The sequence below is a fragment of the Aythya ferina genome, assembly GCF_964211825.1.
Source record: "Aythya ferina genome assembly, chromosome: 2".
Taxonomy (NCBI): Eukaryota; Metazoa; Chordata; class Aves; order Anseriformes; family Anatidae; genus Aythya; species Aythya ferina.
This window is the reverse complement of record NC_140297.1, coordinates 4,999,346-5,022,950: the sequence shown is the minus strand read 5'-3', so window position 1 is coordinate 5,022,950 and position 23,605 is coordinate 4,999,346. Positions and strand designations below refer to the sequence as shown.

At 48.5% G+C, this 23,605-nt stretch overlaps 1 protein-coding gene and 1 long non-coding RNA gene across 2 annotated transcripts; both read right to left on the bottom strand.

The window, feature by feature from the left end:
- Positions 1-11,931: 11,931 nt before the first annotated feature.
- Positions 11,932-17,081, bottom strand: LOC311432011 (uncharacterized protein). Its single transcript, XM_084510029.1, has 2 exons — positions 16,653-17,081; positions 11,932-14,717 (listed from the first exon to the last, which is right to left on the bottom strand). Exon 2 carries the CDS (start codon positions 14,388-14,390, stop codon positions 12,513-12,515), a length of 1,878 nt encoding a protein of 625 aa, XP_084366155.1. The 5' UTR covers positions 14,391-14,717; positions 16,653-17,081; the 3' UTR covers positions 11,932-12,512.
- A 2,017-nt stretch (positions 17,082-19,098) lies between these two features.
- Positions 19,099-20,654, bottom strand: LOC311431982. Its single transcript, XR_014689750.1, has 2 exons — positions 20,268-20,654; positions 19,099-19,478 (listed from the first exon to the last, which is right to left on the bottom strand). It is a non-coding gene; the product is annotated as an uncharacterized lncRNA (long non-coding RNA).
- Between the last annotated feature and the right edge of the window lie 2,951 nt (positions 20,655-23,605).

Sequence of the window (23,605 nt, the reverse complement as noted above, 5' to 3'; positions counted from 1 at the left end):
CTTGTGGGAAATCAGATATGAAATAATAAATATATATTATATCCTCCAGGCAAAACCCTGCTGGCCACTAATGCCTACAGATTAATTGTACTAATCCAGTGTGATCAAGGGGAGATGGTTGGCTACTTGGCACTATTTTGGTCTCTCGCTTATGAAACTCCATCTCCATGTTTGAAAGAAAAGTCTTTACATAACCGTAATCACTCAGATAAGAAAAGGACTAAACTGTCCCGAAACATTTTATCTTCTGCACAGATGCTGCCTATGAATTTTGACATGATTAAATAACACGGCAACATAATATTTTGTTCTGAATAACAAATGGCTCTCTGTAGGAGGGAAGGAACAAGTCTTGATCGGCTTTTTGGTGCAAACAGAAATGGGGATTGATGGAGGTGGCGGTCGAATGATCTGGCAATTGACCCAGTTGGAGAGAATTGCTCAGAAAATAGCTTAGGGACATCAGGAAGAGCCATCCCCGTGTCACCAAATGGACCATGACACACAACTAGGTCCCCAACCAGGCGCCATCCCAAATCTCAGAGCTGCACTCAGGTCTGTGCCAAAGCACCTGAGGGGACCACAAGTGCCTGGGTCCAGCAGAACATGCCAGTAGGTGATTTGTTAAACAAGCATATTTTGTGTCTTTTCTACCACATCACAGAATCACAGAATTTCTAGGTTGGAAGAGACCTCCACCTCCTGCTTCTTAAAAAAGGGTCTTCCTGTGTGCTGAGAAATACGGCACTAGACTGGCACAGAGAGGTGTGATTTTGGGATGTTCGTGATGCAACATGTGGACAGGAGCAAGAAAGACCTTACAATAATGACCTGAGGACCAGAGAACCAGGATGCACTGATGCTTGGAGACGAGATTTCTCATCAGCCACAGCTCTCATTTTTATTTTGCCTCTGTTCTGGCTGATACACACCAAGGTGAAGTAAGGACCTTACATGTGCTTTTCCAAGGGTTGTCACAGGGACTTGGAAGGTTAAATTCCTTCTCATCGTTTCATATTGTGATACCTCAGTCTCACACCAACCCCTGGTCAGACCTGCAGCAGGATGAAGGGCTCAGCTGAGATGAGGATGATGAGTCCTGGTCCCCAGGGGGTGCTCCTGCCCCAGGCCCTCACCTCCCATCTCCACCTCATTCAGGATGATTTGAATCCAACAGCACTGAAGAATGGCTTCGTTTAGTACAGCTTTTGATTAGAAAAATAGGGGCAAATCATTGGCAAATTGGAGGAAATACAACAAAAATCAAAGGGAAAGAGATGATTCTCATAGCTGGAGGATCCTATACAGCAGTTTTGTGCTGGTGTGTGATTTTAAAAACAAGGACAAATGCAAAATGTAATTATTTTGCTTCAGAAGAATGAATCCTGTGGAAAACAGTAAATAACATTGGATCCTGTGTTAATATTTCAGGGGGTGTCCACAACTCCTGCTAGTTCTTCCATCTTCTGCACGGCTACCTTCTGCCTTGTAATAAATAAGAACAAAGTTGTAAAAAATACAGCTGGGAAATAATCCCCTCCCTCTGTGTGAATCATAGCAGCCTTCCACAGCCCTGCCATCCCCACCAGCTCGCTCCCGGGGGAGCACACATGCAGCCAGCACCGTCGGAAGGCAGAGCTCTATCAGCACGGTGCAGGGAGCAAATGGCTTAGGGATGAGATGTTTTTGTGACAGAGGCATTCGCAGCGCTGACCCCAATTATGTCTTCTAATCACCGGCTGTGGCAGCCTGTGTCTGTACAGCTGCTGTTCTTTCTCTGGTGAGATAGGCTGCTGTGAGCTAAAATCCCATGGGGATGTCTCCCTCCGAGCCGGCTTTGCTCTGCAGCCCGTGGAGATTAAGACAGCGGGGTCAGTGAAGTCCCGGAGTTTCATCCCAGAGTGAATGCCTAAGTAGGGCAAAAAAAATCACTTTCTACTTTCTCTTTGTTTCTCTCCTTTGATTAGAATGGGGGTAACCAGCTCAGATGCTTACGTCTCTGCTATAAACACCTGAATTCAGGGGATATAAGGCCAGCCCCTGCAGCCTGCAGAGCACCCACAAACACTGAGGCAGTTAAGGGTCGATATATCCCATTTTCTTTTATGTTCTCACTTGATATTGGGAACATAAGCAAGTGAGATTAAGAATTCATCTGCATTCAACCTACAGCAGTCAAACTTCTCCAGGAGCTCAAAAACACCGAGTCGCTCCAGTTTCCCAAACGAGAGACCAAAGAGGCTGTGGTCATTAATTGTTCATTAATTGTGGTTTTGTTAATTGTTCTCCTGCATCTTATTTGAAAGATGCTTGGGCAAAGCCTTTTCTTCTTGTTTCCATGCTCTGGTAACATGGTCTGTCACTCGTTGCTCATAATCCCCCCAGCTGGAAAAGCAGTCACCTAATCAGGGCAGTTTTGTCCCGCGATGTACAGAGCTGTTTTCAGATCATCCCCGTCTCAAATTTGTTTATATGCAGTGGGATTATTAGCAAGACATAATGTGAGCTAACGAAATAAGGATCAGTTAGAAAAAGGGGAGCCGGGTAATTCATTCCTCTCTGTTACTTAATTCTAGAGAGAAAATCCCCAAATACAGGACAAGGGAGAGGCAGCCGGGCACTGAGGGCTGAACACAGCCCTGTTTCAGCCTGCAGAAGCAGGACAGAGCTGTGCAAGGATTACTGGAGCAAGAACATCTTGTACGAAAAGAAAATTAAAAAAAAATAATAATTGAAAATCTTGAAAGGATACAGAGCTTTCAGGAAACAGCAGTCTTCCACCATGGTCTGTTTTCTAGTGAATGATTTAATTCCCTGCTTTTCTTGTAGTAGTTCAGTGTACCATTGTTATGGTCTGTTATCGGTTAACTTAGTTAGAGCTGATGAATTTAGCACCAGGGGAACAGAAACACTGGATTAAAAGAAAGGAAACATTGAAGGAAACCTTCAAAATCAAACAGACCTGCTGGGGAAAGAGACAAGAAAAAGAAACTTTTCAATGAAATGAAATGAGGTCTTTTCCAGCCTTAATGAAACAGACATTTCAGCCTGCATCCTGGGTAATTTTAAGCAGGTGAAGGGGTCTTCTTGAGCTTGAAAGGCATGTGCACGGGTGAAACTCAGCATTGTGTGGACATGGTGCAGTGCCTTGCTGCCTTTGTGCAGTCTCAAAGGCAAAACCTGGCTGCTATGGAGGGTACGGGAGGGTGGAGGGTGCTGCTCTCACCATGGGTGCTCCTGGCTCCAGGGAAGGTGGTGAACATCTTCTTGGTGTTGCTGAAACAAGCTCTGATAGTAACTCTCAGGATGCAGATGCAGCTGAACACCCTTGACATGTCTGAAATGATATATTAAGTGACTGCTGAGCAAAACCCTTCCTTCTTCTCCCCCAAAATCATTCTCAACAGCAAGTTGGTTGGGCAAGGTGGCATTGGAGGTGGCCTCCAAGTCACTGAGCTGGGACAGAGATGTCCTATGGGAAGGCCCAGCTCTATCCCATACAGCCAGAGTCTCCTACCAGGTGCAGGGACATTCATCCATACCCATGGTGGGTTCAGCCTCTGCTAACCCGTAACTGCTGGGGGGAGGCACACCAGGAGAAGCCTCAGCCTCTTCTCACAGGTAACTAGTAATAGGACTAGAGGGAATGGCCTCAAGTTGTACCTGGGGACGTTCAGGTTGGAAATGAGGAGACATTTCTGCTCAGAAAGAGCAGTCAGGCACTGGGACGGGTTGCCCAGGGAAGTGGTGGCGTCACTGTCCTTGAGGGTGTTCAAGGATAGGTTGGACGTGGTGCTTGGGGACGTGGCTTAGTGGTGATGTTGGTGGTAGGGGGATGTTGGACCAGATGATCTTGAAGGCCTCTTCCAACCTTAATAATTCTGTGATTCTACGAGTCTAATGCCCACCTTCTTGGTGGAGCAATGGATCACACTTTCTGCTGGTGCCACATGGTGCTTGTAGCTGCAAACACATACCAGCACACAACATGCAACAAACACCCTCAACTCCATAAAAAGCGAGCCCAGGGATTACCCCACACCACCAAGCTCTGCGTGACGTTGCTATAAATTACCAACAACGCTTTGATATAACCCTTGTGCTGGTTCCCAGCCCGCGCTCTCATTCTGCCTCTGCAAACAGGGCTGCGTGGGTGGGGGTTTGCCCTCCACGAGGAGTGTTACTGACCTTGGTGGCCCTTCTTCCGGTCCCCAGCCCTTTGGCCATGACATCCACCCTTATTTCTGGCAGTGAGTTTCCCACGGGAGCAGCCCCCGTGGTGTGCACGTGCCCAGTGCTGGCGTTGGCTGCAGGAGGGCCAGGGATGATGCTGCTCTGCTCCAGCTCCTGCTGGGATGTCAGTGGTGGCAAGTCTCGTAATGTTTGGTGAGACTTTTTTTTGGTCCTTTTTCTAAAAAAAGCTCCATCTCTTGGAATCACATGAATCTACTCAAAATCAGATTTTTTTTTTTTTTTTTTTTAATGAGCTTCTCTGCCCTCCTGCTATCAAATATCATGAAGTACGATCACATATCAGAAATCAAACGAAGCCACAATATGTATTTACATCCCACCCTGACCCCAGATCTCACATTTTTGAAGCCATTTCTGACTGAGGCTCGATTCGGGGCTTGCTGCTAACTCAAGTCCAGATCCTTGCAGGTTTCCCACTGCTGGCTCCCACTGCACACCACGAGGAGTTCCCCGGGGAGCAGCACCCAGAGGGCTGTGGGTCTGAGTGGCATGGCAAACCCATGGCAACATGGAACATGGCAAACCCATCCCCAAGAGGGCAGCCTCCAGCCTTTCCCTCCCTGAGCATTCGATCCCTGCCACCATGGGACCTGCAGGCCTCAGCCTTCAGGACCTCATGGTCATTAGCATTGACCTAAGCCTTCACGACACTTATAGGGCCATTGTGGTCACCCATCGGCACGTGGCTGGTTGCCAGGTCCTCAGAGGGCTCCTCTCCCCCACCAGGAGGGCTTTTCTTCTTGAGATGGTTCCTCTGGTGCCTCTTGAAGCAGCTGATGGTGGTGTGGCTTTGCCCACACTCAGAGCAGATGATTGCTGAGGTGGAGTTTCATGAGGGTGGCCTTTTGTGAGAAGCCAGAAGAAGACCTTCTGCCACACTTGGAGCACTGGAAAGGAGCCTCGCCTGTGTGGACCCGATGGTGGGTAGTCAAGATCTCCTTCCTCATGAAGTCCTTCCCACACATAGCGCACTTGGACAACTAATCCCCATCACAGGAAGGAAATCTCTTCTCCTTCATGGTTTCCACACTGCTGGCAGGGTGTCCTTTGTACACCCTTGCCTCTGCTTTTCCTATATGAAGTGTACAGACCGGGGGTGGTGGTGGTGTCTGGAGGCTCTGGAGGCTGCGTGGCTCTGTTCTTCTTCCCAGCTGTCCTCAGGGGAGTGGGCTGCTGTGCAGAGCCAGGGGCTTTGCTGCCAGAGGAAGAGCTGCTGCTCATGATCCAGCCAACATATGCTTTTTCTCGTCTTTATTCAGCTTCATGGAGATTTTCTTTTGGCAGGGGGAAGCTCTCATTTCTGTTTCCTCATCTCAGTCCCTGGCCTGGCTCCCATTTTTAACATCTCTTTCATGTCACTTCTATTTTCTTCAAACCACCACACTGTAACCTGCTGGGCAAGACATGAAACAGAACTGCACCTCAGTGCCAAGGCTGGAGAAAAAGCATATCCAGAGCTGTGCTTTTTGGAGGAAGTTCTTGAATTGCCCTAGCTCCTTGTTCAGCTCTTAACTCTGGCATCAAGCTATCCCCTCTGCACCTGCTTCTGCACCATATCATTTGCAAGTTTTGCCAGATGTATATCTACATTTTTATTATTTTATTTTATTTTATTTTATTTTATTTTATTTTATTTTATTTTATTTTATTTTATTTTATTTTATTTTATTTTATTTTATTTTATTTTATTTTATTTTATTATTTTATTTTATTTTATTTTATTTTATTTTATTTTATTTTATTTTATTTTATTTTATTTTATTTTATTTTATATTTTATTTATTGTGTGGAGAATGTTTGTTTTATTCCCTTTTTCTTTCCTGATCACTACTCTGGTTGCAGCCAAACATGGGAATACAACAGGCTTGGTCACATCGCAGTTGCCCTCTTAGGGCCATGCATGCTGTTATGTCCATCAGCAGCATTTATCCCCAGTATTCATTCATCCCTGTTAATTTAAGCACTTAGGAAATCTCAGGAGTTCTTTATTTAAAGCAGACCTGGATGAGTGTGTGGTAGTATCTGATCTGCTGTCAAACCAAGAGCTTATTGCACATAAACTCTAGAAATATCCTATATTTCCCCCCCCTTTTTTTTTTTTTTTTTTTTTTTTTTTTTTCTGGAGAGAAAACAAACGAAACAACAGAAAACACCACATGCAAATCTAAACAACCCCTTGAATATCTGTTATTTTAACCCCTCAGTGAAACATTTTGTTTTAGGATAGCGTTGACTCTGAATGGAAACAAGCAGTCCTCCATCCTCGAAAAATGAAAACCTTTCATCTATTTTTTAAATAAAATGGTTTTTAAACTTTAAAAAGCTTTCCTGTTTTTACAATTAGTTGTCCTCATTTCCCCCTTTTTTTCTGTCAGCTTGAAGTGTTCATGAACTTGTAGTGAAGTGAAAAAATTTCCAGAGGAACAGAAACTTCCTTTCCCCCTTTACTTTAAAATGCTTCTTGGTCCCATGCCAACTTGTGGCCAGAGGGACCTCCAGGATGAATTCAAGCCTTTGGCTCCTTGGCTGGGATTCAGCTCAAAGTTGAGAAGCCTCAATGAGGCACCTAAATTCAAGTGTCTCCAAATGACACGTAGGGAGACAGGAGACCACAGCAGCAGGACAGGTGCTTTAATCCCAATTTAACCTTCTTGCAGGGGAAGCTACTGAATTTTGGGAAGGCTGTCCAAGAAAAGTCACCACACGGTCCTTACCTCCTGGTCACACCTGAATCTTTAACTAGGGAAAGCACAAGGGCTGGTGCCTCTGAAACAGCAGCTCCCCAGGGAAGAGGCCAGACAGAAGCAGGAGACAAAAATCAGCTTGGGGTGGAAGACAAGAGTGAGCAGCAGCCTCCCCTGGGACAGCGGTCCTTTTACAAAGGAAAGCAGCATGCTGTAATCACCTCCTGGTCAATTAGCAGAGAGCCACAGGCCAGCACTGCCCACCTCACCCACCCCATCACTGGGGCTGCTCTTATTTCCAGGCTAACTCTGACCCTAGAAAAGGAGGTCACTAATTTTTCTATGACCTTGTTCGGAAAGATTGCAGGTGGGGACCTCTCATACTCTCAGTCTTTGCTCCTTCAAAGCAGACCTCTTAGTGCCAAAGCAGACTTCTTCCAGACTTCTTGCCTTGTTCCAGCACAAGAAACCTCTTTCAAGGAAGGAGCTGTGCTTTTGGTCAGGAGATGGAGGCAGTGGATCCAGAGGGACCTTGGCAGATCAGCTTGAGAACCTGGTCCTAGCTGCACCACGGATGGCATGAGAGGTGGCTAAGGGGGTGGGAGGTAAATAGTCATTGCCCATGGAGACTGCTCATCATGAGCAAATGAAGGATGTGTGGAAGGGTGTGATGGTGAGTGTCCTGTTGCTCATCCAGTTTTCACAGTCATCTTCTCCCTTTCCTCACTCCCTATCTGTGGGGACACCAGGCTCCCTGCAGCCTGGGATTCTTGAGGAAGTTCTCACGGGAACCGTCATGTTCTCAAAAGGCAAGTAAACATCCCAGGGTACTTATGTCCGAGCAGATGTTTGCTCTGGCCCCACAGAACCTCTCATTCCCACCATACCATAACGTGCTGAGCACCAAGCAGCTCTATGCGTCCCATCAAAGCACGAAATACACGCTCTTGTGAAAGTGCTCCCCAACACAGCCTGCCCCCGTCTCTCCTCCAGGCATGCTGCATGCTGGAGGCAGAATGATGCTGAGTTGATACGCACAGCCAGGGAGTCAATGAAATGTTCAAAAAATGCCTCACAGCCAAATTCCTCCTGAAATCTACAGAAATAATGGACATGGATAGAAAAAGTATGGTGAGTGTCTCAGTACAAGCCCTTCCAATCCCACTGCGCAACACTGGAAGAGTTCTTTTAAAAAGTCATTGGAGCTTGGATCTCTGACCCTTAACTTGACAATGTTTGCTGTGATTTAACTCTGCTGGCTTCAGCCTGACCACACTGAATTTACTGGGGGCATCCCTTTCACTCAGTGACTGAAACTGCTTAGTGAAAGCTTACAATGTGGTTTTCTGCATAAAATCAGTGAAGTGAAGAATAAAGAAGAAGAAAGTGAAGAAAATCTGGATTTTAAGCATTTTATTATTATCCAGGAGCTCTTTTAATTTAGGGAGAAAAGGAGGAAGGTTATTTTGCTACCAGGGTGGGTGAGGATTTGGCGTTGTTCTGTTCCCAGATAAATCCATTTTCCCTCAAGAAGCTTTGATCATTGCATGGGCCTGATCCCAAGACCCAACATGACCAGCAGCAGCAGACACCAGACCTGGCAGCCCAAAATGTCAGCAAGGCTCCTCTACGGAGGGGTCCTTAAGGAAGAGATAGTGTCTTGTCCCCTTGTTGGGCAGACCCTGGTGGTACCAAGGAAGACTCTGCTTCCAGCACTGCACTCCCACAGGTGGGACGAGAAGGGTAGAGATTACCTCACATATGAAAACGGCCATATTTAGGGCATCATTTCAGGTTCTAACACTATAGTGTCATTTGAGATGGTCTCACACATTCTTCCTGACCTCCAGTTGCTCATCCAGAAAGGTCAAGACCTTCCGTAAGGCCTGTGTCAGTATGTGCCAGCCCTGTGCAGATACCTTATGGCACTTCACATGGTACCTGTGTGTGGGTACGGTGGTGAACTCCCCTGGTCTCCTAAGTTGATCCTTCACCCATAACCCTGCTCAGGCAATAACCATCCGTGGTAGCTGTGATGAACACATCTGGCCTTGAGATCCAAATCAGGTTCCAGTTTCAGGGGACATAAATCCAAGGGCTGGTGCACAAACAGGATGAGTAGTCAATCGTCTTACCCCATAAACAGGGGACAGCCCAGAGCCCATGGAGCTCTCCTGTAATGCAGTGGGCTTCATGCTAGTTTCTTCCCCTTTAGCAGGGATGCTCCTCAAAGTTACTCCTTGAGGTCGAGAGATTCCTTACCTATGGCAGATAGCGAGCAACTAATAGCTTGCTTGCTGAAACTTTACAAATGATTTGCTAAGCACACTGAAACTTTGTAATCTTAGCTAAGTGATATAAAGGATTGATTGTACATATAATCCTTTAGGCAGAAACTGTTAAATCCGGGATTGGGATAGGATCCAGTCATATCTAGACTCCTTGAAGCTTGGATGGCAAAAGGGACACCTTTCTGCATCTTGTGACTCAACAGAAGGATCTCTGATGCTTTTAGTCCGACCCTATCTTCTATGCAGTAAATAATCAAGTGACCTTGCCATCACGAACCTTGCTAATGTCACATTTACCATTAGATCTTTGTTCAATTGCCGTCTCATTCACGATTAAGCCTGCTAAATCACTATTTTCATCAATAAATATATTGCTGCTTCTGAGAGAAGTACATAATTCCTTTTGTGAAAGGAATGGGTCACCGGCTGGAGCCCCAGGGTCTGTACGTTGGGGTCTGAGCTTGCAGAGCAGTTCTTGTAGAGCAGTTCTTGGAGAGCTGGTCAATGCAGTCAGCAGAGCTCATAAGGCTCTTCACAACCACGTCCATTTGGCCACCACTGGCACCCATCTCTCTCTGGCTTTTATTTCTTGGCATATTATGGGTGGAAAGTAGTGTGGTTCTCTCGGTGACAGCTGATGAAAGCAAACCCACAAATAGAAAAGAGGCTCACTTTGTGTGCTTTGTTCTTTAAATACTTACTTTATTGAGAAGATATTACAAACTTTTAACACGGATTTTCTCCAGAAGCTGGGATACCCACACTGGCCAGTGCAAGACCCAGTGACGGCCAGGAACGCTACTGATGTTGACTCACTGCCTCGTCCAGGTCAAAGGAAGGGCACAATAATACAACAGGAAAAACTCCCATACCAGATCCTCTTGCTGGTAAAATCTTTTACAGCACTACGCTAGACTAAGAAACGGGAAATAAATGCCGTCTGGTGATTACTTTCTCCCAAGTGAAGGGCTCTGATGTACCTCTGCTCCTCAGCAAGCCTAACAGGAGCTGTATTGCTTTTCAAGATGGCTTAGCCACGTTCTTCCTGAGGAACAGAGATTTCCAACCCATTCTACTAGCAAGGCTGACCCTTGGACTCCACTAAAAGATCCTGAACTTGTGGTTTACCCCTGTATATCTACCTTTTCTGCCCAGAAATGATTCTCAACCAAACCAGAGAGATTTGAGGGGAAGCTTTCAGATCAACCAACTTGGCTAAGGTTCACATGCTGAAGGCTTGGATAGAGAGGGAGGCTCCTTCAGAAGCTGAATCAGAGCTTGTCTCGTTGTTTGGAATCGCATCCTAGGCATGACTATATTGAAGGCTGAGAGACTCTAAACACCAAAATTGTGCTGTGCTTTTGGGGTTTGGCAGCTGTATGCAGAGTTGGGGTTGAGCCACCACAACAAAGCACCTCATCATGATGGTGTCCAACTAGGTGGTAGAGGTAAAATGCAAGTACCATTTGTCCTGTTCCCTTCCTAACCTCTGTGCCTCAGTTTCCCTGCCTGGAGAGGCAGCTGCTGTAAAGCAGTCAGTGCAGCCAAATAGTAGTTTGGGTCCAAAGTGTCACAGCAGGTAGCTGCATGACTTTCAGTGCCACCTATATTATGCCATTTGCAAAATATCCTGCAAAGTGGAGGTATGTGCCTCACAGATGGGGAGGGAGCTTCTTTTTTTGCACAAAACCAGAGAGGTAGAGATACTACTTCACCATGGAGCACTTTCCCACTTGTCCCTTGGACTCTACGTATTACAGCAATACAACAAGCCCTAATACGTCTCTTTAATTTGTTGTGCCCAAGTGGCCACATAGCAGTGCTGCAAAGAAATCTTGGGGAGTGGCTCATGGATTCATGGACTCCCTCCACATCCCCACTTCACCAGGGACTTTCTAGACACAAAGATCCCTCTGGCTGGGGAACACTCAAACACCATCGTTGGCAGTAAGTGATAAAGAACTCTCCATGCTTTTGAGTAGCTGCACAGTCCTCTTTACACCAGGGACAGGAAGAGAAAGCATCAAAGCATCTCAACAGGGAAATAGTTTCCAGTTTTCTCGTCCATAGTCTGAAGACCTGTTCAATTAATCCTGCTGCTTTATTTGAATTCCCTAAATAATGCCCAGTAAAGTCAGTATCCTACCACAAGCCTCACAGTGACAGGGAAAGAAGCAGGCAGCTGAGAAGCAGCACCAGTGACAGCTCAAGCTGGTGGTCGCTGATGCCTCTGGGACTTGTGGCAAAGTCAGTCCTGGTTCATCAGAGACATAAAAGCACTGAATGCTAAGAGTCATTCTCAGTTACATCCAAGCAGTGGGGCTGTGGGAGAGAAACCAGAACTCAAACTGCCAGCCTCTGAGCCAGCTTTGAAAAACAGTCATTGATTTTGCTTAACTTACTTTCAGGGACTTGGCTTAAACCAACCTTGGAACCTGGTTTGGGGCATTCAAGGCTTAAAACCCTTGTCTGGTTGGCAGCAATTACTCCCAAATTCATACCACTCATCGACTAGCAATTCAGGTCCATCAGCCCAGTGGGATTCAGGTGTGGATCAGAGCCATGAGAGGGGGAAGAAGAATGTGGACCCCTTCTTTAAGCCTTTGCTTCAATGGGCTAGGATCCCTCCAGCTTTCTCGGAAACACAGTGATATAATAAAATTAAAGCCCCCCCCCCCCCCCCCCCTTCCCCAGCCCTCCTGGCTACACAATGCCCGTGCAAAACAATTTTGGCATCCACAATTTTGGCAGGCCTTAGAGGCACAAGCATCCCAGTACCAAGGATGCCAAGACCTCATCCCTCCATCTCCAAGTAGATTTAGATCAGATATTAGGAAGAAATTCCTTCCTGTGAGGGCGATGAGGCCCTGCCCCAGGCTGCCCAGAGGAGCTGTGGCTGCCCCATCCCTGGCAGTGCCCAAGACCAGGCTGGATAGGGCTGGGGGCAGCCTGGACCAGTGGGAGGGTTCCCTGCACATGGAAGTGGATTGAAATTAGATGGACTTTGAGGTTCCTTACAACCCAAACCATTCTGTGATCCTAAATGCTCTGAAGAGGCTTGGCTTTTCAGCCCTGCCTCACAAAGGGTGAGCAAAGGATACCCTGAGGGCCATCCTCAACAAACAGCAGAAGGAGACCAGTTTCTGTCAGGGCTCTGCCCCCTCAGCCTCGCTGTCCCCTCAGGTTACCCACCCCACCCCGTGGTACCACACACACACGGCCAACAGACTTCGTCTCCCAATTTCCCAAAGGGTTTTCCCCCAGAAGCAGGTCCCAGGCCCTCTCAGCTCTCCTCTTCACTTTGCATGGGGACCAATGCTCCCTGCTCCATATGGTGGGGCCCACCACCAGTCCTCATGTCCTCCCCGTGCTTTGCGTGGGGGGCAGATCCTTCCCGCGCATGGATCTTCTGGTGCCTCCGCAGGTACTTCTTCAGCCGGTAGCGCTTCCCACAGGCCCCACACTTGTAGGCTCCCCCTCGGGAGTGGAGCAGCTGGTGTTTGATGAGATGGCGCTTCTGGGGGAAGCACTTCCCGCACTTGGTGCACTTGCAAGGCCCCATGCGGACGTGGATTGTTTGGTGTCGGAAGAGATTGGCCTTCTGGTTGAAGGTCTTCTCGCACTCGGGGCACTGGTAGGGCTCCTCCTTGGTGTGGATCCTCTGGTGCCGAACCAGGTTCGACCTCTGGGTGAAGCTCTTCCCACACTCGGTGCATTTGAAGGGCTCGCTCATGTGGAGCCGCTGGTGCCGGATCAGCTTGCGGTTCATGCGGAAGCTCTCCCCGCACTCGCTGCACTTGTACGGCCCCTCACTTGTGTGGATCTTCCGGTGCCTGGTGAGGTTCGATTTCTGATTGAAACTCTTCCCACACTCAGGACAGGGGAATATCCGTTCACCTTTGGGAGCTCCTTTCATTGGGAGATCCTTCTTGGACTTGGATTTCTCCTGGGTCTCCAGTATCCCCTCTTTGGTGGGCTGATTGCATTTCTTCGGCTTCTCCCTTGGGCTCTGGCACTGCTGGTGGTCAGCCTCCACGCCAGCTTCCTCTTTAATCTGGATCCTCTGGATGGCACTGAAGTTTGGTCTCTGCCCACAGTGGATCCCAAACTCAATGCTTTCCTGTGGCTCTTCCTTCACCTGGAGCACCCTGTTACCTGCTACAGGAACTTCCCAGTCATGCTGCCCATCAGCATCTCCTTCCTTTTTATCTTGTCTTTCCGGTAAAGCCATCACTGGGATCTTTGGATCAAAGAGCTTTCTATAGTCCACATTTTCTTCTGGCTCTTCCTTGATGTAAGGTTTCTGGCAGGCTATCGCAGTAATGTTTTCTGTGTCATCACTGGGTTCCTCCTTTGTCTGGGTTTTCCATGGAGGACTTTTTGGATCAGATGGGTTTCTAGGTGCGCTACACCCCTGGGCTCCACCTCCTTCATAAAGCATATATTCCAACACAGTCTCTTCTGACTTAAAGGCAAAGTCAGACTCCTCTTTAATCTGGATGACCTGGAGAGACACGCCATTGATGTGCCCCTCTAATGACTTTTGCTTTGCATGGTTCCTCTGGTGGACGTTGAAGTACCGCTTGGTGCTCAAGCTCTTCCCGCACTCAGTGCATATGAAAGGCCCCCCCCGAAGGTGTATCTTCTGATGGGCCAGCAGCGTGGCGCTCTGCCCAAAGCACCTACTGCAGTCAGGGCACTTGAAGGGCTTCTCCCGCTTGTGGATCTCCTTGTGGGCGGTCAGCGTCCCCTTCTTCACAAAGCTCTTCCCGCACTCGGTGCAGGCAAACGGCCTCTTCTCCGTATGGGTCCGCATGTGGATGCTGAAGTAGATCTTTGTGCTCAGACTCTTGCCGCAGCGGGCACAGAGGTAGGGACCACCCTTGGCGTGTGTCTTCTGGTGGGCGGCCAGGCATATCTCCAGGCGAAAGCAGCGCCCGCACTGCCCGCAGCGGAAAGGCCTCTCTCCTGTGTGGATGCTCTGGTGGGTCGTGAGGTGGCCCCGGGTGGTGAAACGCCTCCCGCACTCCCTGCAGGTGAAGAGCTCCTCCGCCGTGTGGATCCGCTGGTGTCTCTTCAGGTTGCCCTTCTTGCTGAAGGACTTGCCACACTCCTGACATGCGTGTGTCTTCAGCACCACGCGCTTCACCAAGTCCCTCATGGTGGCAGAGCGTTGTGCCCAGTGTGGTGGCACCACAAAGCCACGGAGTGATGGGGACGGACTGCCTGGGAGGGTGGAGAAACCATCAGGACATGCACATCAAAGTGTACTTTTTGTACTTTAATGGATGCATTTTATTCCCCATGGTGAATAAAAGGGTGCTGCCTCCGAATGCCAGCTCTAGGCCAACAAGGAGTGTGTGGTCTTCTTCATTTCTCAGCCTTCTTTCACCTCAGCTGCAGACGCAGTGTTTGTAACTCCATCTCCTTCCTTCTCTGGTCTCCTGGAGAAGCTTCCTTGGCATTTGTGGAGACTCCGACTGCTGGACTGAAAACATAAAGGGAAAATTAAAGCATTATTTTTACTCCACCAGCTTTGTTCACTAGGTAAACACAACGGGTGGCACCTTGGCTTCTCCATGGGGGCCTGAAGCTGAGACCTTTGAGGCCTTAGCTCCGCTGGACTCCAACAGAGACAGCAGGAGCAGGCTAATTTCCCCTGGCAATGAGGGGATTTGAGATGCCCTCATTGCTGCAATGACACTGAGGTTTTGTTTCTACTATTGCTGCACTAGTGATTTACTCTCAGAATAGTTCTTTGGCCTTTTCCCAAGAAGATTTATAAGTAAATGATCAATTTACACACTTTGCAGTAACTGTTGTAATTGTTCCCATTTTTTAAGGAGTGACTGTCCAGCAACCAAAATCCCTCAAGCCCAAGAAAACCAAAGAAAACCAAACTTGACACCAACTGAAAAACTGGAGTGTGCTGCTTGGGGCTGGCAGACCTTCATGCAGAGGGGAAGACAGGTCAGTGATGTCCTTGGTGTGCAGCTGGAGAACTGAGAAGAAGAAAACTAAAGCAACTTTGTCCTCTTCACAGAGGGGTCAATCAGCAGCAGGGCCTGCGTCCTATGGATTGCCATTAAAAAATAAATGAGGGCCATGAGAGATGTGAGCAACATCTCCTATCAAGACTGTGAATTCCAGCAGGGAAAGGAGCCAGAAGGACCAAAGGGAGGAAGATATTGATGCTAGAAGTGTCTGTCAATGAAAGTATATGTGGCTGGCCAGGCTAATGCTGATGGCACTGATGGCTGAAGGTGCTGCTGCCAAAATCACCAGATATGGGGCAGGCTGCCAGCAGGGACACAGGCTACCAGTAGGGTCTGTCTCTGGAGCTCAGGGTGGCTGGGGATGCTGGGGCTGGGAAGATGAGAAACTGGGGAACCAGTCACTGAAGTGTAGCAGCTGGGAAGTGGGGTGTGCCGTGGGTCTGGGCATAAGCAAATTTGGAGCATAGACATCCACATGCAACAGAAGTGCAGAGTTTGCAGCTGTACGCTCCTCAGAGGAAAAGGCTCCAAGTGGTAAATGAGGAGGGACAGATATTTCTGATTTCAGAGGACAGTTATAATAAGGAAAGTTATTTCAGATTTAGTCACAGCATTTGTTCCCTTCAGGTGACCCAGCTGGCTCCCCACTGATGTCTGGAGGTGCATCAGTGGGGAGCCAGCTGGGTCACCTGAAGGGAACAAATGCTGTGACTAAATCTGAAATAAATCTGTGCTCCACCACCAGAGCACAATGATGCCCCTGTCTAAGCTGAACTCACCACACTGGGCAGAAGAACCACAGAAGAAGATAACATGTAAATAGATAAATAAATATAAATAAATATATGTATAAACTCAACTACTTGCAAACTTTCTTGAGTCAGCAGAGACAAAGCACACACACTTGGAGCAGGATTTGGGTCTAAAGTTTGCTAGTGGAGGGGAGGCATCTGGGGGCCAGCCCTCTCCCCGGGTCAGGGAGCAGATATTTGCCCATACAAATTGTTTTAATTCAGCAGACCAAGCCTCATCATTGGCCAGGCTGCAAAAAAGAGCTCAGTAAAATTCAAAAGCACCTTTTTTACCCAGGAAGGTCACCAAGCCCCTGGGCAGGCAGTGGATTCAGCCTCCAGCCACCAAGCACCCTGCAGCTGGGAAATCTGTAACAGTGCTTCACTTGCCTCCGGGTTTGGACAAAAAGCACCAAATTGCAATTAGCATAAACCAAATTGCAATTAGCATAAAAGAAGAAATTCCTCCCCACTTTCTTCCTTTCCTTTTCTTTTTAAGCATCCAGATCCTACAGATCCAAATCCCGCCTTTCCTTCCAGCTCCGCAACCAAGGGCAGCATCAGATCGCAGGGAGGGTCGCTTCGCATCGCATTCGGGCTACCCGGACACATCGGTTGGCCCGAAAAGCATCTTACCTGGGCGAGCCGTCAGCCCTTGGCTGGCATTTCTCTCCTGCGGGGCAACCAGGGCCACCGACGCGCTTGCCACTCGCCCACGAACCGTTCTGCAGCCGCAGCTGGGCTGACCTAAAGGAAGTCTGCGGCCAGCTCAGCGAGAGCTACCGGAGGAAGGGTGAAGCTGAACAAAGGCAGGGAGCAGAGGCTGGAGGAGCAGGGGGTGGCCGATGGACGAGGGTTCCCACGCCACCGCTGCACTGCTGCTGGTGGTAGCACTGGGGGGAGAGGAGGAGAGCCCAGCCCCATGAGCATCCCTGTGGTCCCCTGGCAGCCTGGGGCTGGGGAGGGGAATGGGAAGGATTGGGGGAGGATTAGGGGGGTCTCCGTGCTGCCTCCTGGGAGTTGTAGTTCTTGGCCAGGTCAGGATGCGGCCGCTTCTGGCAGCAGCATGATGTGCAGCTGCTGTCTTGGTGCTGAGCGCATCCTTCCTCCCTCCCAGGCTGTGTGTGGCTGGGAGCTGCTCAGGGAGGTGTTGGGGGTGGAAAGATGCGGGATAGGGGGCACTGCTCTGACCCCACCGGGGGAAGCAGCCAGCGAGGCTCCGCACCAGCAAAGGAGCCCTCGTGGTGCTGGCTGAAAGCACGAAGATAACACACAGGTTGTGCAAAGTGGACACTGAGGTGACATGGTCACAAGCTGAACACCCCAAGGCAATCAATTATTCATCTTTAAAAATAAAAAAAAAACATTCAGTACTTAACTTTGCATCAAACAGATGTTTCGTTTGCTCTGATTGTTTGAAATATTCCTAAAACTTAGGAGTGACCCAGCAAAGCAATGAAACAAAATAGAGCACTACTAAATCTGCTATCAGGACATATTTTAATGCAACACTAAGCTGCATGAAATTGTCTTTAATTACAGCAGTAATTATTAAAAAGCAATGATGTTCTTGGATTTGCATCTTTCAAATGGAGAGATATCAACAGCAGTTGGGAATTAGCAATTACTTCTCATATCTCACAGACTGATGGTTGAGCTTGATGATCTTAAGGGTGTTTTCCAAGCTAAATAGTTTTATGTTTCTGTGAGTTAGCAGAGTGGTGAGCAGCACCTGGGAGAGGCTGAGCCTCATCAAGACCTCACAGAAAGTGCTCAGACCTTCTGGAGTCTGCCTGGGACTCTGCAGAGAGCCCCAGCCCAGGCTGTTTCTCTCCAAGGGATTTAGGAGCATGTGCAAGAGGGAAAACTGCTTCAGCAGGATGGGTCCTAGGGGCAGGGGGGATAAAGGATGGCCTGGTTTTGATACTGGACAATAACAAACCACCACCTCCAAGCTTGCTCTAAGTGTGGCACAGGGCTGCAAACATGCTCTTCTCCTGCTCTTTGATTCAGGGAAACTGAGGCAGGAGACAGTGTGAGCAGTGCAGATTCCCCTCCATGCCAGCTGGTATCCCAGTCCAGGCGAGGAGGAAATCATACAGAACTAACCATCTTTATACCATACATACATGGCAGAAGACACACAAATATCAAGTTTGCCTTACTCAGGTCCTGTTTCAGTGCGTGAGATTGTCCCACAACAGGTCCTAGACTGGCAGGGCAGACCCCAAAGGAAGGCCACTGGTGTGCTGAAGCAAGATCCCTCACATGCAGGGCTCCTCAGGCAACACGCCTCCCTTTTTCCATCCTTTCCATGGCCATAATGCCTTCCCACGACCCCTGCCTCTCCCTGGGACCCAACTCTTTGATGATGCCACTCATCAGCTTCATCCAGACTCTGCCTCTGCGACGCACCACTAGATGCCAGTGAAAGCTCTTCCCAGCCTGCTCCCGCTTAGGAAACCTCACACTTTTGGCAATTTGATTTGTTTTATTGTATTTTTCACAAGGTAATCCTTCACTTTTGATCTAATAAGGGCTCCTTGCATCTGGGAATTTGGGTGGTGCACATAAATATATGTATGTGTGTGTGTGCTTTGTGTATCTTATCTCTCTCTCCTTCACTCTGTTTCTCTCTCTCTTTCTTAAATATGTATATTCAATAATTTTGAGGGGGCTATTCTTTAGATAAGAACTCCTTCCCAGTGCCTCCCCAGTGGGGCACTGTGGGAGCCTCCCAGTGGGGCACTGGGGCAGAAGTGAGTTAGGGCAGTAGTGCAGATACCCACTGGAGTACGTTGGGTGTTCAGTGTGAAGGTGAGAAGAATGAAAGCAGTAGGCATTGTAGTACTAGAAACGAAACCCTACGTGGGGAAAGGGTAAAAAGTAGATAAAGCCCACAGCCTTGTACACCAACAAGCTCTATGCTGCACTTCCCTGCTGTAGAGATCAGTGTAGGTCCAAAACAATCTCACATTTTTACTTTTTATGCCTGGAGTTCTGCACGTTGCAGAGCATCGTCCATCCCAAGTCACCCACTGCTGTCTGAGCGAGGTTTAAGCCTTCAAGCAGCCTCTCGGACTCACACGCATCCCTCTTCCTCACTTGGTCAGCCAAGGTCCAGGCAGACCGGACTGTCCTACGGGCACTCAGAGTGAAAGCAAAGCTCAGCACCAGGCTGCAGGAGGGACGTGTGTGTTGTGTGTGTGTCCTTTGTGTGTCAGGCACAGCCACACTCACTGCAGAGGACCTTCAGGGTTAGGAACATCTTCCCCTTTGGGCAAGACGTGCTTTGGTGTTAGGTTCTCCAGTGCCTCCTCTCGCTCTCTGACATGCCTGATGCTGGTTGCTGTTGGAGACAAGATTCTGGGCTTGGTGGGGTAAAGGTCTTTGGCAATTTCTGTGTTGCTTTCTCAGACAAATCCAACTCTGTGTTTGCCTGGCTAGCTGTATCCAACGAGACTGCACAGGAGGAGTGAGAACTAAATTTAAGCCTAGCTGTCATATGCTTCAGTGCCTGATTAATTATACAATTAAAGAAAAATGGAGTTTGGCAAAATAAAGGAGGAGGGGAAGAAAAATGAAATCTTCACCCTGCTTTACAAAGGAAATATCGCTGCAGGTTTTATTAAAGATGCCACAGTTAATCACATCAGGAGGCTCGGAGGCGCGGGCTTGCTCGTGCTGGGTACACACCATGCAGGAGAGCTGGACGATGCAGCAAGGAGAGATAAGGGAGCAGGAAGCCCAAGCAGTTATTTGTTCAGGTGAGCCCGTGATTGTTCCCAAGATTTGCAAACACGATAGGTGCCAGCTGAGGCTGAGGGGGCACAGTGCTGCCTCATTACACTGTAGGTTGTCTTTATTAATTTAGGAAACAACTCTCTCGGTAAGGTAAGCGTGATAAAGGAGAATAATGTTTAAATGACAAGTGGTTTTCCATGCTTTTTTTTTTTTTTTTTCTTTTTTTCCCCCACCCTGCTTTCCTCTAATTGCCTTTGAGCATCTGATTAGGAAGGAAAGCTTTTTTTTTGTTTTGTTTTGTTTTTTTTTTCAGCCCCCACCTCCTACAGCTTCATTGTGCAGCCCAAGCCCACGTCTTCCCATCCTGCAGCCATGAAAATAATTAAGGTGTCTGTGTCAGCTTCCATATCTACCACACTCAGCTGATAAGGGTCAGAGATGAAAAACTGGTTTAAGCACAAAAATCCTGGCACTGATTTCAAACAGGTCCAGGTAACAGTAACCCACCTGCGTGCCCTGCAGGTCCAAAGGTGGCTGGGGCTGGTTGGAAGGGGGTTCTTGGCCACCAGCATGTTTGGTGGCTTGGTCTGGCTGCCTGGTGGCTGTCAGCGTGGTGGTACCAGCACGAAAGTGATGGGCTTCTTCTCCAGGGGCACAGTGGGAGGGATCCAAATCTGCCATGGGAGCTGCATGGGGGATATTTGCTTTCCTTCACCTTGCACCTCTTTAGCCAACCTGTATCCTGGAGAGCTTGTCTGCCTGTGCAGCAACAGTGCTGTTTATTTGGCATTCTATAAGTGATGCAGAAAAAGAGCTCCTCGTCCCTAGAGGGACACTTATTGGCTCTTTTTCAAACACCTCCTTAGTCAGCTACATCCTAATTCACCCCTATGTTTTGGGACTCATCAGTTTTAGACTTGAGGAGCAGCTGGTAATGAGCTCTGCTCTGGCCACTTGCATACAATCCCTGCACACCTCCTGCTTAACACAGCCACTTTCCCTGTGCTTTTCTAACAAACCCTCCAGTGCTCTTGCTCTCCTGGCTTCATCCTTCCTCGAGAGAGCAACCCCTTAGGCCCTCCCTGCCCATAATCACCTGAAACCAATTTGCAGGTGCTACCTGCCCCCTGATGTCCTTCATTCACCACATCCCACTGAGAGGCAGACAACCATTTAACCCCAGGTCTCACAGGTGTCTTCCAAGCCCAGATTATTAAAGCAGAGCCTGGGCATCAACCTGATTTGTGCTGGTGCCTCAGTTTCCCTATGTGAAGGGCAGTGTGGGCAAAGTGCATGTGGCTGGGAAAGGGAAGCCTTTTTCACACACTTGCAGCACAGCTGGGCTCCCTGGTGGTGAGAGGAGCTTGTAGTCAGTGCAAAAAGTTCACGGGCATGATTAATCTCCTTTAGGCTGAGATGAATCCCACCCCAGCTGGGTTCAGCACAGATGTGCCCATGTTGCCCTGTAGATCCTGCTGCCTGCCCCAAGGACCCAGCCCTGCTGCACTGGCTCCCCTCTTCCCCTGACTCCTGCCAACCCTGATCCTCTCCGAGATTCATCAGCAGAGGCTAAAGGAAAGAGGCAGGTGTGAATTTACCCATGGGGAGGCCATGAAGGTGTTATCTCTCCTCTGATGCTGCCTGTGTCACAAGATACAAGGCTTGAGGGAACCCCAGCACATCCTGCTGCACACGACTGTGAACATCCACGGGAGAGCTGCTAATAGATATGTAACTACATCCCCTAGGCTGCCCTGCTGCATCCATCTTCCTCTTCCCTTGTCTTCTATGATGAAGGATGTTTTCTCCATCCTTGCACTGCTTCTTAGGTATATCCTCCACATGTAGTAGCAACGCAGCCTGGGAGGGAAGCAGCACCCACTCTCTGAAGCACAGAAAATAACAGCCCTGTGCTGAAACGTTCACCCCTATCTGTGCTTAGAGACTGCGATCCCTTTGGCATGTGGTGATTGTTTCTTCTTTCAACAGCACTTCAGTTCAGTTTTGTCTTTCTGACCCCTCTACCACCCCTCCTCAGACCCATCCACTCCCCCTCGCTTGAGAAGGGACAGTCAGGATTTCTATATAGAAAGTCTGCAAGGCTTAACGAGGGTAATAAAGACATTTTCAGAAGGTGGGAATACCCACAATCTCAAAGTGCTTTTATCTACAGGGCAGAGACCAATTCTCTGGTGAAGGGGAGAATTAAAACAAGACCATTCATCAACTTTTCTGACTTCCTCAAATGCCTAGAGAGTAGTTCACAAATTTGCCTGTTTTAAATGATGTGAGAGGCCGGTGGAATTAAGGTCTTTTGCATTGTCCTTCAAAGCCTAGCCTCTCTCGTGCTTAGGGTGTGCTCTAAGCCAGCATAGCCAGAAAACCCCTTGGGATTCAAGACATACAGTCTTATAAAACAAACCTACAGTTGAAGAAAGAAGGTCTTGTAGGGCTGCAGCAGCATGGAAGAAAGCCAATATGTAAAGAAAAATGTCTGGGAGCCCTGCTGGTCAAGGACATTTAGGGCCAGTAACTCCTATGCTCCCAGTGATTTGGGCACCCAGGGCTTTATTGGGATTTCTGAGTTCCCAGGGCTTCACTTCTCTACTGGCTGGCCATGATAAAAGACCCAGCAAGGAAGACTCAACAGCTGTGTATAAATATTTAGCATCCTGCCCAGGTGTCATGGTTAAGTGTCCACATTTCCAGAGTGCAGGAGCTTGCAGTGTGAGCTTCCAGCATTCATGAGGATATGTTGGGTGCCAACTTGGGAGAAAAGATTTTTGACATTTTCTAGTTTGTTGTCTTGTTTTCCTGCTCTTTTGGAGATGGAGAAAACGAGTGGCATCCAATTTCCTGTACTTTACATGATACTTCAAAGGAGAGGGTGCTTCAAGGGTCAGAAAACAGGGCTGGAGATGGGAAGGAGCCGTGTTTCCTTGTTAGCTGTGCTGTCAGTGTGGGCTGTGACATGCTGCCAGGCAGCCCCAGCTCTGCACAGCACTCGAGCACCAGCGCACTTTCGCTCACGCTCTCCCTGTTTTCTTTAAAGCAAACCAAATCCTTTATTTGAAGCAAAACCTTGAGCAAGCACCAGCTCTCAAAATAGACAAAATAATGACATTCAACACCAATCCTTTGCAAGCACGGAATGGATGTGAAAACAACCTGAGTAGCATTGCTCTGGATGTGTGATTTCATTGACCGGGCAATTAATTTGAAGCTCCCAGCATCAGCTCATTTGCTGGCATAGTATTAGAGCAAGAAGCCTGTCATTATCTAGCAGCAGCAGCAAGAGAAGAAATGGTTTTAGTAACAATCTGCAGCGTGAGGCCTCATGTCATTAGCCAGAGAACCAACATTAGTGTCTGGCTGGCAGCCGGAGACGAGGGGAGTGCCTGAGGGCTGCTGGTGGGTCTCATGTCCTCCTGCATGTTCATGGTCTCTGCTCCACAGGAGCAACAGCCTACCTGCAGAGGCCGTGCAGTCTCCATTCCTGCAGATTTTTGAGATTTTCCTGGATAAAACCCTGAGCAGCCCATTCTGCCCTCATAGCCCAGCCTGCTGTGAGCATGAGGTTGGGCTGTACACCTCCAAGGTTCCTTCCAGCCTGACCTGTGCTGTGATCCAAGGTCCTATGACCTAAGTAAGGGGAAGTTCATGGCATATCCACAAACTGCAGATTGTGAAGGGTAGGTGTGGCATTAGGAAAAAGCTTTTCCCATCTTTCTGGGACAGTAAATGCTGAGGATATTTCTTCTGCCTCACTGCAAAGGAGCCCTGTAAGGTGGTGTTGCATCTGAACACACAGTTAGTGTCTGGCTGGGTCTTTCTTCCCCAAGAAT

Excerpts from the sequence above, each read along its gene's own strand:
- LOC311432011 (XM_084510029.1), bottom strand. The coding sequence starts at position 14,390 with ATGAGGGACTTGGTGAAGCGCGTGGTGCTGAAGACACACGCATGTCAG.